The 17,649-nt window shown below is 43.2% G+C and overlaps 1 protein-coding gene across 3 annotated transcripts in view; it reads right to left on the reverse strand.

Moving 5' to 3' along the window:
• Positions 1 to 17,649, reverse strand: part of NFIA (nuclear factor I A) — a 455,247-nt gene that overhangs the window by 425,375 nt on the left and 12,223 nt on the right. The window contains exon 1 of one of the 3 annotated variants that reach the window (XM_040360813.1): positions 5,378 to 5,536. The exons of 1 other annotated variant lie outside the window; for it this stretch is intronic. In XM_040360813.1, coding sequence (XP_040216747.1) covers positions 5,378 to 5,404 — 27 coding nt within the window. In that variant the 5' untranslated portion in view covers positions 5,405 to 5,536. Of the gene's footprint in view, positions 1 to 4,982; positions 5,321 to 5,377; positions 5,537 to 17,649 lie in introns of those variants that run through there. One more of the 3 variants, XM_040360812.1, reaches the window with a different exon arrangement.

The raw sequence follows: 17,649 nt of genomic DNA on the forward strand, positions 1-17,649 counted from the left end.
AAAAAAAAGCCTGACGTTGTTAAAAATAGGCCTGACGCTGTAGAGAATAAGCCCGACGCTGTTGAGAATAAGCCAGACGCTGTTGCAAGTGTTGCAAAAGGCAAAACAAGCCTGACGCAATAGAATACACTGTTGCAAGTGACCCCTTTGCAAAGAAAACAACCTGACACTGTTGCAAATAACCCTGACGCTTACAATAAAAAAGTACCCTGTGGCAAGTGATCCAAAGCCGCCTGGAGCCGTTGCAAAAATAAGCCTGACCCTGTTGAGAACAAACCCTGACGATGTTGCAAGTGTTGCAAAAGGCAAAAAAAGCCTGACGCTGTTGAGAATAACCCTGGCGCTGTTGAGAATAAGCCTGATTCTGTTGCAAGTGTTGCAAAAGGCAAAACAAGCCTGACGCTGTTGAGAACAAGCCCAACGCTGTTGAGAACAAGCCCAACGCTGTTGAGAATAAGCCTGACTCTGTTGCAAGTGTTGCAAAAGGCAAAATAAGCCTGACGCAATAAAATACACTGTTGCAAGTGACCCCTTTGCAAAGAAAACAATAACAACCTGACACTGTTGCAAATAACCCTGACGCTTACAATAAAAAAAAGTACCCTGTGACAAGTGATCCAAAGCAGCCTGGAGCCGTTGCAAAAATAAGCCTGACGCTGTTGCAGATGTTGCAAAAGGCAAAAAAAAAGCCTGACGCTGTTTGACAATAAGTGTTACGCTGTTCAGAATAAGCCTGACGCTGTTGCAAGTGTTGCAAAATACAAAAAAAGCCTGATGCTGTTGAGAATAAGCATAACGCTGTTTAGAATAAGCCTGACACTGTTGCAAGTGTTGCAAAATACAAAAAAAGCCTGATGCTGTTGAAAAAATGCGTAACGCTGTTGAGAATAAGCCTGACGCTGTTGAGTAGAAGTCTGACGCTTGCAAAAAAAATGCAAAAAAAAAAGCCTGAGGCTGGTGCAAGAACAAAACGCTAAACTGTTGCAAAAAAAGGAAAAAGACACCGTTGCAAGTGATTCAGGACACTGCTGCAAACAAAAAACAAACTGACACTGTTGCAACTACTACAGCCTGACACTTGCAAGAAAGAAAATGACACTGTTGCAAGTGATTAAACTTACTGGTGCAATTTTTTTTTTTTTAAAGGCCAGACGCTGTTGCAAATGAGCCTGACACTTAAAAAAGAAAAAAAAACTGTTGCAAGTGACAGAACCCAATCTGGAACTGTTGCAGAAAAAACAGCCAGTCACTGTTGCAAATGAGCCAAAGGACACTTGCCAAAAAAAGAAGGTTGCAAGTGATTAAAGACGTGGTTGCAAATGAGCCTGACGCTTGCAAAACAAAAAAGGGAAACAACATTGCTGCAAGTGATAGAACCCAAAGCCGGAACTGTTGTAGATATAAACAAAGCTAGGGACTTTTGCAACTGACCCCGACACTTTACACTTGACCCTGGATTGTTTCTAAGGACTAATAGACACTGTTGCAAGTGGTCCAAGACACTGTTTTATTTCCTTTTTTAAACTGACACTGTTGCAAATGACCCCAACCCTTGCAGAACAAGGACAAAAGACAGTGTTGCAAGTGATCCAGGTCAACTGGCAATGCTGCAACTGGCCCTACCGACCCTGACCCTTGCAGTAAAGAAGGGAAAAGTCACTGTTGCAAGTGATCCAGGACACTGTTGCAATTAGAAAAAACGATACTGTTGCAAATGATACTTGCAAAAAACAAAAGTTGCAGAACAAGAACAAAAGACGGTGTTGCAAGTGATCCAGGTCACCTTTGCAAGTGAAAGTAACTGACAATGCTTCAGCTGACCCTGACTCTGGCATTAAAGGAGGAAAAGTCACGGTTGCAAGTGATCCAGGACATTGTTGCAATTTAAAATATCGATTACTGTTACATAGCTACATAGTTGGTAAGGTTGAATAAGGACACCAGTCTATCCAGTTCAACCTGTGGTGTGTGTGTGTGTGGTGCTGTTGCAAATGGCACTTGCAAAGGGAAAAGTCGCTGCTGCAAGTGATCCAGGACAATGTTGCAACTGAAAAAACACTGACAATGCTGAAGCTGACCCTTACATTAAAGAAGGAAAAGTCACTGTTGCAAGTGATCCAGGACAATGTTGCAAATGAAAACAGCAGACAAGGCTGCAGGTGGCTCTGACCCTTACATTACAGAAGAGAAAAGTCTCTATTACAAGTGATCCAGGACACTGTTGCAATAAAAAAAAAGGACTTATAATGTTGCAAATGAAACTGTCGCTGTTACAAGTGACCCAGGACAATGTTGCAATGGAACTTGACTGACAATGCTGCAGATGGCCCTGAGCCTTACATTACAAAGGGAAAAGTCCCTACTACAGGGGATCCAGGACACTGTTGCAATAAAAAAAACGATAATGTTGCAAATGTCAACTACGAAGGGAAAAGTCGCTGCTGCACGTTGCAATTGAAAGACGCAGACAATGCTGCAGATGGCCCTGACCCTCACATTACAGAAGAGACAAGTCTATCACATGTGATCCAAGACACTGTTGCAATAAAAAAAGGACTTATACTGTTGCAAATAAAACTGTTGCAAGTGACCCAGGACAATGTTGCAATGGAACTTGACTGACAATACTGCAGATGGCCCCGACCCTCACAATACAGAAGAGACAAGTCTCTATCACAAGTGATCCAGGACACTGTTGCAATAAAAAAAAAAAGGACTTATAATGTTGCAAATAAAACTGCTGCAAGTGACCCAGGACAATGCTGCAGATGGCCCCGAGCCTTGCATTACAAAGGGAAAAGTCTCTATCACAAGGGACCCAGGACAAAGTTGCAACGGAACTTGACTGACAATGCTGCAGCTGACCCTAACCCTTGTATTAAAGAAGGGAAAGCCACTGTTGCAAGTGATCCAGGATGCTGTTGCAATTAAAAATATTGACGCGGCTGCAAATGACACTTGCAAAAGGGAAAAGCCACTGTTGCAAGTGATCCAGGACAATGTTGCAATGAAACTTGACTGACAATGCTGCAGATGGCCCAGAGCCTTACATTACAGAAGGGAAAAGTCTATCACAAGTGACCCAGGACACTGTTGCATTAAAAAAAGGACTTATACTGTTGCAAGTGACCCAAGACAATGTTGCAATGGAACTTGACTGACAATACTGCAGATGGCCCCGACCCTCACAATACAGAAGAGACAAGTCTCTATCACAAGTGATCCAGGACAATGTTGCAATTAAAAAAAAAGGACTTATAATGTTGCAAGTGACCCAGGACAATGTTGCAATAAAAAAAAGGACTTATAATGTTGCATATAAAACTGCTGCAAGTGACACAGGACAATGTTGCAATAAAAAAAAGGACTTATAATGTTGCAAATGACACTGCTGCAAGTGACCCAGGACAATGCTGCAGATGGCCCGAGCCTTGCATTACAAAGGGAAAAGTCTCTATCACAAGGGACCCAGGACAAAGTTGCAACGGAACTTGACTGACAATGCTGCAGATGACCCTAACCCTTGTATTAAAGAAGGGAAAGCCACTGTTGCAAGTGATCCAGGATGCTGTTGCAATTAAAAATATTGACGCGGCTGCAAATGACACTTGCAAAAGAAAAAAGACACTGTTGCAAGTGACCCAGGACAATGTTGCAATGGAACTTGACTGACAAGGCTGCAGATGGCCCTGAGCCTTACATTACAAAGGGAAAAGTCTCTACTACAGGGGATCCAGGACACTGTTGCAATAAAATAAAAAAAACAATAATGTTGCAAATGTCACCTACAAAATGGAAAAGTCGCTGCTGCAAGTGACCCGGGACAATGTTGCAATTGAAAATAGCAGACAATGCTGCAGATGGCTGTGAGCCTTACATTACAGAAGGGAAAAGTCTATCACAAGTGATCCAGGTCAATGTTGCAATAAAAAAAGGACTTATAATGTTGCAAATGACACTGTTGCAAGTGACCCAGGACAATGTTGCAATAAAAAAAAGGACTTATAATGTTGCAAGTGACCCAGGACAATGTTGCAATGGAACTTGACTGGCAAGGCTGCAGATGGCCCTGAGCCTTACATTACAAAGGGAAAAGTCTCTACTACAGGGGATCCAGCACACTGTTGCAATAAAAAAAACACTAATGTTGCAAATGTCACCTACAAAAGGGAAAAGTCGCTGTTGCAAGTGACCCAGGACAATGTTACAATGGAACTTGACTGACAAGGCTGCAGATGGCCCTGAGCCTTACGTTACAAAGGGAAAAGTCTCTACTACAGGGGATCCAGCACACTGTTGCAATAAAAAAAACACTAATGTTGCAAATGTCACTTACAAAAGGGAAAAGTCGCTGTTGCAAGTGACCCAGGACAATGTTACAATGGAACTTGACTGACAAGGCTGCAGATGGCCCCCCTGAGCCTTACATTACAAAAGGGGAAACGTCTCTACTACAGGGGATCCAGGACACTGTTGCAATAAAAAAAAAGAAAAAAAATGTTGCAAATGTCACCTACAAAAGGGAAAAGTCGCTGCTGCAAGTGATCCGGGACAATGTTGCAATTGAAATTAGCAGACAATGCTGCAGATAGCCATGAGCCTTACATTACACAAGAGAAAAGTCTATCACAAGTGATCCAGGACACTGTTGCAATAAAAAAAAAAAGGACTTATAATGTTGCAAGTGACCCAGGACAATGTTGCAATGGAACTTGACTGACAATGCTGCAGATAGCCCCCAAGCCTTACATTACAGAAGAGAAAAGTCTATCACAAGTGATCCGGGACAATGTTGCAATTAAAATAAAGGACTGATAATGTTGCAAATGTCACTGTTGCAAGTGACCCAGGACAATGTAGCAATGGAACTTGACTGACAATGCGTCAGATGCCCCCGAGCCTTACATTACAGAAGGGGAAAGTCTGGATCCGGGACAATGTTGCAATAAACAAGGACCGATAATGTTGCAAATGGGACTTACAAAGGGGAAAGTGGCGGCTGAGAGAGATCCGGGACAATGCTGCAATTGGAAATAGTTGCACATGAACCTGACACTTGGGGAGGGAGGTGATTGGCGGAGGGGATGCGGATCTCACAATGTAACAAAGTCTGACACTCGCGAAGAAAAGAATAAAAAAGAAAAGAATGTCGCCGATCCCCCTCTGTGTCTCTCCGTCCCTCTCTCGGGTCTCCGATCCTCCAGCCGCCCCGGGGCTCCGGGATTCCAGCACTTCTCCCGGACACACGACACGCCGAACTCCAAGTCCCGCAGACAAACTCCAAGTGTCAGCAGCAGCGGCGGCGGCGGCGGTGCCAATGTGAGTGCCCCCCTCCCCTCCCCCTCCTCCGCAGGGTTCCCCGGTCCGGCCCACTTACCTGGGTGAGGCAGAGCGGGGAGTACATGGCGGCGGCGGCGGTGTGCGGCGGCGGCGGAGAACGGGGCGATCACGGCAGCTGCTTCTCCTCCTTCTTGTCGGTGATTTCACATCTCCAGCCCCGGAGCTCCATGAGCTGAACTTCTCTTCCCCCCCCCCCCCCCCCCCACCCCCAGCAGACACAGCGCCCCCCCGGGGACACCGGCCACCCCCTGCGGCAGGCTGGTGCAGGCTGAGCTGTGCCCCTCGTCCAGTCCGAGGCTGGGAGCTGCTGGCGGAATAACTTTCCGGATACTGCAGCTCTCAGCAGGCACCCAACCCCCACCACCCCCCCCCCCCCTTCTCCTGCCACCCCCCCCCCCTCCCCTCCTCTCCTCTGATCGCACGGCTCAGGATCGGCCACCAGCGCTGATCGATAGATGGATGGCCAGCTTAACCCCTTCCCTGCTGGAGGAAAATGCCAAAGTAGGCAAAGTCTCTTCTCTTTTTCTGGGACTCCTCTGATCACATCTCCACCAGTCCTCTCTATGGAGGAGAGGAGAGCCTGCTGCTGCGGGGGGGGGGTCAGACAGGGTCATGGGGGCTTGAGCCCCTATTTTTAGGAAGTGGTCCTAAAAAAAATGATTGTTATGAAAAAATCATTGTTCCGGGACCCCCAAAAAGGCAGCTGGCTGCTGTTTAGGAGGTGGGGACCCCAAAAAGTGTTGGGGTGCAAGAAGGGGGGGTGAAGGGGCTGAACAACGTGCCCCCCTACAATGAAAAATAAATAATATATATATATACATATAAGAGATATACTTATGGGGCGATCATTGTTCTGGGACCCCAAAAAGGCAGCTGGCTGCTGTTTAGAAGGTGGGGACCCCAAAAAGTGTTGGGGTGCAAGAGGGAGGGGGGGCTGTAGGCTAATGAACAACGTGCCCCCCTACAATGAAAAATAAATGAATAATATATATATACACATAAGAGATATACTTATGGGGCGATCATTGTTCTAGGACCCACAAAAAAAGCAGCTGGGTGTTCTTCAGAGGGTGGGGACCCCAAAAAATTTGACATTTAAGGGGGGGGGGACTTTAGGCTAATAAACAATGTGCCCCCCAATGGGACCCACAAAAAAAACAGCTGGGTGTTGTTCAGGAGCTGGGGACCCCAAAAAGTGTTGAGGTGCAAAGGGGGGTGGGGGGGGGGGGACTTTAGGTTAATGAACAATGTGCCCCCTAAAATTAATATAGGAGGTGGGGACCCCAAAAAGTGTTGAGGTGCAAGAGGGGGGGGGGGACTTTAGGTTAATGAACAACGTGCCCCCCTACAATGAAAAATAAAGAAATAATATATATATATACACACATAAGAGATATACTTATGGGGCGATCATTGTTCTGGGACCCACAAAAAAAGCAGCTGGGTGTTGTTCAGGAGGTGGGGACCCCAAAAAGTGTTGGGGTGCAAGAGGGGGGACGACGACTTTAGGTTAATGAACAATGTGCCCCTAAAATGAATATATATATATATATATATATATATATATATGGCGATCGCTGTTCTGGGACCCCCCCCCCCCCAACCAAAAAAAAGCAGCTGGCTGCAGTTTAGGAGGTGGGGACCCCAAAAAGTGTTGAGGTGCAAGAAGGGGGGGGGGGAATTTAGGCTAATGAACAATGTGTCTTGTCTACAGTCAGGCATGGTGGTGGGAGTGTCATGGTCTGGGGCTGCATGAGTGCTGCTGGCACTGGGGAGCTACAGATAATTGAGGGAACCATGAATGCCGACATGTACTGTGACATACTGAAGCAGAGCATGATCCCCTCCCTTCAGAGACTGGGCCGCAGGGCAGTATTCCAACATGATAACGACCCCAAACACACCTCCAAGACGACCACTGCCTTGCTAAAGAAGCTGAGGGTAAAGGTGACGGACTGGCCAAGCATGTCTCCAGACCTAAACCCTATTGAGCATCAGTGGGACATCCTCAAACGGAAGGTGGAGGAGCGCAAGATCTCCAACATTCACCAGCTCTGTGATGTCATCACGGAGGAGGGGAAGAGGACTCCAGTGCCAACCTGTGAAGCTCTGGTGACCTCCATGCCCAAGAAGGTAAAGGCAGTGCTGGAAAATAATGGCGGCCACACAAAATATTGACACTTTGGTCCCAATTTTGCCTTTTTTCCACTTAGGGGTGTACTCACTTTTGTTGCCAGCGGTTTAGACATTAATGGCTGTGTGTTGAGTTATTTTGAGGGCACAGCAAATTTACACTGTTATACAAGCTGTACACTCACTACACAACATTGTAGCAAAGTGTCATTTCTTCAGTGTTGTCACATGAAAAGATACAAGAAAAGATTTACATAAATATGAGGGGTGTACTTACTTTTGTGAGATACTGTGTGTATATATATTCATTGTAGGGGGGCACATTGTTCATCATCAGCCTAAAGTCCCCCCCCCCCCACTCTTGCACCTCTATATTGAACCCTACAGACTATGAATGGGATGCCTTTATTATTATTATACAGGATTTAGATAGCGCCAACAGTTTACGCAGCGCTTTACAATAGAAAAAGGGAGACAATACAATAAAATACAAGAGGAGTCTAAGTGCCCTGCTCAGAAGAGCTTACACAGGGGTGTCAAACTCAATTTCATTGTGGGCCGCATCAGCTTTATGATTGCCCTCAAAAGGGCCGGTTGTATCTGTAAGATTAGATGTCCGGCGCATCCCCTTCCCTTACATTAGATGTCAAGAGCCCCCCCACCATCAGAAGTTGCGTCCCCCGCTCTCCCTTACATCACAGTGCATGAATCTATGTATTGTCGCCAGCGCCGTTGCCACCCACTTATCAGCCTATCAGAGCCATCGGCTTCCTGATTACAGCCTGTTGGCTCTAATCGGCTTCCAAATAGTTAACCAGGGGACGCACGTGCTGTACGTTCCTTGGTTAACACTGACACGCATCTCAGCCAATCAGGTTCACTGGGTCTGGTTATTGATGGGCACAGTGGCGACAATTGATGGCACGGCACAGTGGCTGCGTTTGATGGCACGGCACAGTGGCTGAGTTTGATGGCATGGCACAGTGGCTGCGTTTCATCGCACAGTGGCGACAATTGATGGGCACAGTGGCTGCGTTTGATGGCACAGTGGCAACAATTGATGGCATGGCACAGTGGCTGCGTTTCATCGCACAGTGGCGACAATTGATGGCATGGCACAGTGGCGACAATTTCTGGCACAGTGGTGATGGGCACAGTGGCTGCGTTTGATGGCACAGTGGTGACAATTGATGGGCACAGAATTTTCAGGGATCGCTTGAAGGCAGCTAGAGTAGGAGATAGCCAGTCAGATTGGGGTAGAGAGTTCCAGAGGATGGGAGAGGCAGCTGTATGCCATTAAATTTCATGCGTGTGTAAAGCCAGGTGTCCCAATACCTTTGACAATTTTGTCCCAGATGCACAAAGGAGTTACGACGTTGTAACTCTGAGTGTGAGGCGTCGCATCTCTGCGCCTGATTCATAGAATCAGATACGCCTCACTGTTGCCTAGATACGAGCGGCGTAAGTCTCCTACGCCGTCGTATCTTGGAGTGCATATTTACGCTGGCCGCTAGGTGGCGCTTCCGCAGATTTACGAGTAGAATATGCAAATGAGCTTGATACGCCGATTCAGAAACGTACATGCGCCCAGCGCATTGATTTACGTCGTTTACGTAAGGCTTTTTCCGGCGTAAAGTTACCCCTGCTATATGAGGCGTAGCCAATGTTAAGTATGGACGTCGGGACAGCGTCGAATTTTGCGTCGTTTACGTCGTTTGCGTAAGTTGTACGCGAATAGGGCTGTGCGTAAGTTACGTCCACGTCTAAAGCATTGACTATTTGCAGCGTAATTTGGAGCATGCACACTGGGATACTTTCACGGACGGCGCATGCGCCGTTCGTTAGGAGCGTCAATTACGTGGGGTCACGATTAATTAGCATACAACACGCCCCCTACCAGCCTACTTTGAATTACGCGCGCTTACGTCGGCCCATTTACGATACGCCGCCGTAACTTAGGACGCAAGTGCTTTGTGAATACTCTCTAAGTTGCGGCGGCGTAGCGTAAATAAGATACGCTACGCCCACACAGTTACGCCGCCCTACGTGAATCTGGGCCATAGTGTATATGGGATATATGTAGCACTGGCCAGGAGGACAGTATTGTTATTTCAATGCGTGGGCATGGTATATATATATATATATATATATATATACTTTTTTTGTCCACCCAATAAAATGACCATTCTGCCCCTCTGGTCAGTGACTGGTGGTGGCTCTAGACTGGCACACCCTGGACTGGGTGACATATTGCAGGTGACCAATGTATTGTGTATACTGGAACTGGCACGAAATCAATATGTAACACTAAATTTACCTATATTCAAATATATACTGCAGAAAATAAAATAGACAATCATACTTAATGGCTGGTGATGTACTAAAGTGGAAAGACTTTTATTTTACAGGTTGTAAGTCTGTTAAAGCGTGCGACTCGTGCTTTAACCACGTAGCGACCGCCGCACGACGACATAGGTCGACACAACGGCACGGGCAGGCTAATGAGCGTACCTGTACGTCCCTTTAAATTTTCCAATTTTGCTATAGCCGCTCACTGTGTCACTCGGCCCCGCCCTCCCGGAGCGCCGCGTCATTGGATATGATTGACAGCAGTGCGAGCCAATGGCTGCGCTGCTTTCAATAAACCAATGAATGAGCCGAGAAGCGTACAGAGAAGCCTGCGCGTTTACGGCGCGGGACTTTCGAAGGGTCAGGTAAGTAAACGTGGCTCGAGGGGGGCGGGGGGGCATTAATGCTGAGATTTTTTTTTTTAACACACATACTTTTAAACCCTTCAGCTCCACCTAGTGGTTAAACCCTTCACTGCCAGTGTAATTTTCACAGTAATCAGTGCATTTTTATGGCACTTATCGCTGTAAAAATTAAAATTTTCCAAAAATGTGTCAAAAGTGTCTGCCATAAAGTCGCAGTCACGATAAAAATCGCAGATCGCCGCCATTACTAGTAAAAAATAAAATTTATAATAAAAATGCCATAAAACTACCCACTATTTTGTAGACGCTATAACTTTTGCGCAAGCCAATCAATTTTTTTTTTTACCAAAAATATGTAGAAGAATACTAAACTGAAAAAATTTTTTTTTTTTTTTTTAAATTGGGGAAATTTATTATATTAAAAAGTACAAAATATTGTTATATTTTTTTTTAAATTGTCGCTTTATTTTTGTTTATTTTAATAGCGCAAAAAATTAAAAACCGTGGAGGTGATCAAATACCACCAAAAGAAAGCTCTATTTGTAGGGAAAAAAGCACGCCAATTTTGTTTGGGAGCCACGTCGCACGACCGCGCAATTGTCAGGTAAAGCGACATGGTGCCGAATCGGAAAAAGTGGCCCGGTCATTGGGCAGCACAATGGTCCGGGGCTTAAGTGGTTAATACCCCAGAAAGACGCAGTTTATACCATAGCAGGGCTGGCGCAACTTTTACGCAAGCCCAGCAAATCCGTATTCACGCCAAACCCCCGATCAAGTTCACCTGGTTTATTTTATTTTTATTTTGCCTCTTACAGGCGAACGTGACTTTGCTGATCAGGCAAACCCTGACGCTTCCCAGTTAACTCTTCCCCATAGTCACGTAAAATCCCTCAAAATCGAAATAATGGGAATAATTGACTAAACAGCGTTTTTCCAGTTCAGCAAACCGAATCAAGTTAGGTGGAACAAAAAAAAAAGACTCCTAACGTGATTGGATAGCCAAACCAAATGACGTTGTTGGTTTAAGACTCACCCCCCTGTAATAATTTATTATCATTATTATTATTATTTTTTTTTCAATATCTTTATTGTTTTTTTTTAAAGAAATTAATACATCAATATCCAAATATAAAATATAAAATACATCACTTAACCGCTTCCTGAACGCCGGAAAACGTATACGTCGACAGAATGGCACGGCTGCGCAAATGGGCATATATATATATACATCCCGTTTAATTTGGCGCTGTGTGGTAACATGCGTGCCGCTTATCGCTAAATTCCATAAACGCCTGGTTCTGTACTGTTCCTTTTTGTTATTTTTGCAATGTACTCTGTTACTTTGTACTTTTCTTCTTATCTTAAATTAATAAAGACCAACCTTGTTGTTAAAAAAAATTCCATGACCGCGCCCGCGGAACCGTCTCGATGTCTGCGATCGAGTCACAGAGCTAAAGAGCGGGGAGATGTCAGTGTAAACACAACATCTCCCCGTTCTGCCTAGTGACATGTCACTGATCGAATGCTCCCTCTCATCGGGAGCAACGATCAGTGACGTGTCACTCGTAGCCACGCCCTCTAACAGTTAGAATCACTCCCTAGGACACACTTAACCCCTTCAGCGCCCCCTACAGCTTAACCCCTTCCCGGACATTTTTTACAGTAATCAGTGCATTTTTATAGCACTGATCGCTGTAAGAATGGCAATGGTCCCAAAATAGTGTCAAGGTGTCCGATATGTCCGCCATTATGTCGCAGTCACGATAAAAATCGCTGATCGCCGCCATTACTAGTGAAAACATTTTTTTTTTATAAAAATGCCATAAAACTACCCCCTATTTTGTAGACACTATGGGCCAGATTCACAGAGAGAGTACGCCGGCGTATCTACTGATACACCGGCGTACTTTCAAATTTGCCGCGTAGTATCTTTAGTTTGAATCCTCAAACCAAGATACGACGGCTTCTGGCTTCGATCCGACAGGCGTACGAAGATCGTAGGTGCAATACTTCGGCGCCCGCTGGGTGGAGTTTGCGTCGTTTTCCGCGTCGGGTATGCTAATTAGCTTTTTCCGTCGATCCACGAAGGTACGCGCGGCTGTCGCATTCTCTTACGTCGTCGCTAGTCGGCTTTTCCCGGCGTATAGTTAAAGCTGCTATTTTGCGGGGTATAGATATACTTGCCATGTTAAAGTATGGCCGTCGTTCCCGCGTCAAATTTAGAATTTTTTTTTTTTTGCGTAAGTCGTCCGTGAATAGGAAAGGACGTAACTCACGTCTACGTTCAAAAAATGACGTCGGTGCGACGTCATTTCGCGCAAAGCACGGTGGGAAATTCCAAAACGGAGCATGCGCATTTCGATCGGCGCGGGGACGCGCTTCATTTAAATGAATCTCGCCCCCTACCCGCCCAATTTGAAATACGCGCCGAGAAATACACTACGCCGCCGTAACTTACGGCGCAAAATCTTCCTGGATTCGAAATTCCGCCAGGTAAGATACGGCGGCGTAGCGTATCTCTGATACGCTGCGCCAGGGCAATTCTTTGTGAATCTGGCCCTTAAACTTTTGCGCAAACCAATCAATAAACGCTTACTGCGATTTTTTTTTACCAAAAATATGTAGAAGAATACGTATCGGCCAAAACTGATTTTTTTTTTTTTTTTTTAATATATATATATTTTTTGGGGATATTTATTATAGCAAAAGATAAAAAATATTGCATTTTTTTTCAAAATTGTCGCTCTTTTTTTGTTTATAGCGCAAAAAATAAAAACCGCAGAGGTGATCAAATACCACCAAAAGACTGAGGAAAAAAAAGACGTCAATTTTGTTTGGGAGCCACGTCGCACGACCGCGCAATTGTCAGTTAAAGCGACGCAGTTCCCAGTCGCAAAACGTGGCCTGGTCTTTGGCCAGCCAAATGTATCCGGGGCTTAAGTGGGTAACATCCCCCGTGTACTAATTCCCTTTAACTAAATCCCCCCCCCCCTCTTTTCCCTATTATTATTATTATGAATATTATTATTATAATAAGGGATTTATATGCACAGTTTACAATTTATCCCGCTAACCAGAGGCCTTCAGCTTCCAGGGTGCGCTGGGACTTGTAGTTCCACAGCAGCATATCCAGCTGACGCGTCCAGCCTACCTTAGATGACTCCATAAAAAAATAAAAAACCTGTTTACGTTCTGACGATAACGCCATAATCTATTGCAGACTTCCGTTTTCTGGAGATATCCTCCGTTCAATCTATTTACACCACAATATTGAAACCAGAAAAAAAAAATCGTCAAGAGGAGAAAGTTTGAAGTTGTGTAAACTGTAATTACTGCACGCCATATTTTGGCACTCTGTACTCCCCGGCCTCTCCAACTTGTGGGGAGTTTTTTTTTCCCTCTCTCTCTCTCTTTCTACTCATTAAACCCCATCTGTTTAACTATTAGTATATTCAGGAAATCCAGTCGAGGTGCGGGGAGGCCACAAAATAATTCCTGCGTTTGGCCGGGACACCCCCCCCCCCCCCCCCCACAAGCCGCCTCCTGTTTCCTAGATACAAGATTTTGGCTCTCGTTCTGACTTTTGTCCAAGCCACAGAAAAAAAAAATTATCACACAAATTACTGTCTAAAGTATCCGCCGAGTCTTATAAACAGCGCTGGCTCAACGCTGCCCAGAGGTTAACCGCCTGGAAACGGCGGGCGGAGAATGCGGGTTGATTTGCCACCATCTTGTGATGCCCGGGAAGAGTGTGTATGTGTGGAAAGACAGAGCGATAGAAAGATAGATAGATAGATAGATAGATAGATAGATAGATAGATAGATAGATAGATAGATAGATAGATAGATAACAAAAAGATACAAATAGGTGGATAAATGGGAAATAAATAAATAAAGGGAATACATTATACAATTTTCTTAATATTTTTTTTTTTAGATTTACCAAAACCATATAATATGAGGTCATGCCTAAACACTTTCAATCTCTATGCAATGAGGCAGGCCCTCACACTACATAGCTGAAGGTAAATCTAAAGGAGATTGAATAAGAATATTGTATAATGTATGGCCAGCCAAAGAAAGAACATAGATAGATAGATAGATAGATAGATAGATAGATAGATAGATAGATAGATAGATAGATAGATAGATAGATAGATAGATAGACAATACAGAGTACAGAGTGCAAGGAAATATAAAATAGCTAGATAGACAAAAAGAATAAAGATATGGATAGGTAGTTAAGAAAGAACATAAATGGATAGCTAGATAGAGATACAAATAAGTAGATAAATGGGAAAGAAGGAAAGAAAGAAGATAGATAGATAGATAGATAGATAGATAGATAGATAGATAGATAGATAGATAGATAGATAGATAGATAGATAGATAGATAGATAGATAGATGATACAGAGTGCAAGATAAATATAAAATAGATAGATAGATGAAAAGAAGAAATATATGGATAGGAAGTTAAGAGAAAAATAAAATAAATGGATAGATAGATAGATAGATAGATAGATAGATAGATAGATAGATCATACAGAGTGCACGAGAAATCAAAATTAGATGGAAAGAAAATAGATAGATAGATAGATAGATAGATAGATAGATAGATAGATAGTCAGATAGATAGATAGATAGATAGATAGATAGATAGATAGATAGATAGATAGATAGATAGATAGATAGATAGATGGATAGGTAGATAGATAGATAGATAGATAGATAGATAGATAGATAGATAGATAGATAGATAGATAGATAGATAGATAGATAGATAGATAGATAGATAGATGATACAGAGTGCAAGAGGAATCTAAAATAGATAGATATATGAAAAGAATAAAGATAGGGATAGAAAGTTAAGAAAGTAAAAAAATGGATAGATACATAGATAAATAGATAGATAGATAGATAGATAGATAGATAGATAGATAGATAGATAGATAGATAGATAGATAGATAGACAGATAATACATAGTGCATGAGAAATCAAAATGAAATGGAAATAAAGAAAATAAATGGATAGATAGATAGATAGATAGATAGATAGATAGATAGATAGATAGATAGATAGATAGATAGATAGATATATAGATAGATAAAGATACAAAGGGTAGATAAATGGGAAATAAAGAAAGAAGATAGATAGATAGATAGATAGATAGATAGATAGATAGATAGATAGATAGATAGATAGATGATACAGAGTGCAAGAGAAATCTAAAATAGATAGATAGATGAAAATAATAAACATATGGATAGGTAGTTAAGAAAGAAAGAAAATAAATGGATAGATAAATAAATAGATAGACAGATAGATAATACAGAGTGCATGAGAAATCGATATTAGATGGAAAGAAAGAAAATAAATGGATAGATAGATAGATAGATAGATAGATAGATAGATAGATAGATAGATAGATAGATAGATAGATAATCAGAGATAGATAGATAGATAGATAGATAGATAGATAGATAGATAGATAGATAGATAGACAGATAGATACAGATACAAAGGGTAGATAAATGGGAACTAAAGAAAGAAAGAAGATAACTAGATGATACAGAGTGCAAGAAAAATCTAAAATAGATAGACGAAAATAATAAAGTTAAGAAAGAAAGAAAATTATATCCTGTGATTTGTGTGGCCGGCCTACTATCCCACCACTGATGTATTATGTATATGCTGATTTGCTATGACTTTGTGCAATCGTTCTGTTGCCTTTGTGCCTTGTACTGTCATTGATTTGTGTGTATCTTTGTTGTCTGTCTTCAAAATAAAAAACTTTTACTGTAAAAAAAGATAGATAGTACAGAGTGGAAGGGAAATCTAAAATAGAAAGAAAGAAAAAAGACATTCTGAAAAAAAAAAAAAAAAAACATATTCATCCAAACTTGCATGTCTACATATAAAGGTTTTCACACAACATTCACCCAAGCTTCACTTAATTTTCCAGTTGGATTCCATTCGGTGACTCCGGGGTGAATGTTGTGTGAAGACATTTATAAATAGACCCCATTAAAAGTTTTTGAACCATTTTACTGAAATGCACCCCACAGCTGGTCAATACGCCATCTTCCTATGTACACAACACTAGGCCTGAACCAATATTGCATCATCAGCTGAACAAATACGCCATCAATGATAATAATATATGGTTAGAATATTCACTTACAGTTACAAGAGATATGAACGGTATCACATATATGACAGGAACATTATATATACGGTAGGTATATACTGTATATTCACACACACATACACACGGTATATAGCATATCTATGGTATAAACTATATAGAAAAATATATAAATAAATGTGTTTTCTCATAAAATAGGAGGCCTGTCGGTTTCCAGCATTTCTTTGTGCTCTGCGCTCAGTCCCGCGTCCAGTCTTCATTCACTCAGTAAACACTAACCTTGCCTTGGCAGGCTTCCCTCTCCTTGTGTATGTTGACGTTCCGATATTTTAGCATGAAATTTGTATGCATGTCGCTGAAAAGTCTGACATTACCACAGGAATTATTCCCCCTTGTCTGCAGCCAATGGGACTGAATAGCACACAACGGCACATAAACAAGGGTGAAGTTGCCCATAGCAACCAGTCAGCTTGCTAGGCAACCCGTCCACTCTGCTTCCTATTTTCTCTCCGTCGCGTCGGCCCAGTAATGTCAAGCACCAGAAAAGCTTAGTAGGATCCGCTGTTTTACTATAATAATAAAATAGCAGAAGATCATAAACATAAAGTCGATGAGGGGGAAGCAGAAGAGCTGACTACCCGCTGTCACGTCCAATCTGCCGAGGCTCACATACCCTTTCTGAATGAGTCTACCAATTGCGTGATAAGCCGCGGGGCGGGAAGGTCTATTCAGGCCTATCTGCTGCGTTCAGCCTCCAGGCCCCACTCCCACCACGGTGCACTGCAGGCCTAAGGCCTCGCTATGTAAACAAGGCCTAAGAGTAAAGCCTCGTACACACGGCCGAGGAACTCGACGTGCCAAACACATCGAGTTCCTCGGCCAGTTCAGCACTGAAGCCGCCGAGGAGCTCGGCGGGGAGAGAGCTCCCATAGAACAACGAGGAAATAGAGAACATGTTCTCTATTTCCTCGCCGAGCTCCTCGTCGGCTTCCTCGGCCGAAAGTGTACACACGACCAGTTTCCTCGGCAGAATTCAGCCAGAAACTCGGTCGGAAGCTGAATTCTGCCGAGGAAACTGGTCGTGTGTACGGGGCCTAACAGTTACAGTATATAGACCGTGACAAATATAGTAAATATTATAAACAATAATACTATTTTTATGAAGACTAATCGAAACATCTATCATTATCTCAGGAAACTGCTTTGCTCACTCCCCAAGCTTCTCGCCCTGGGGACACTTTTTTGCATGTAGGTAGAGCCTCGATATAATTAGGGGGTGGGGCATTCATTTGTAGGCGTGGCATAGCGTAAGAGA

Source organism: Rana temporaria, chromosome 7, assembly GCF_905171775.1.
Source record: "Rana temporaria chromosome 7, aRanTem1.1, whole genome shotgun sequence".
Lineage (NCBI taxonomy): Eukaryota > Metazoa > Chordata > Amphibia > Anura > Ranidae > Rana > Rana temporaria.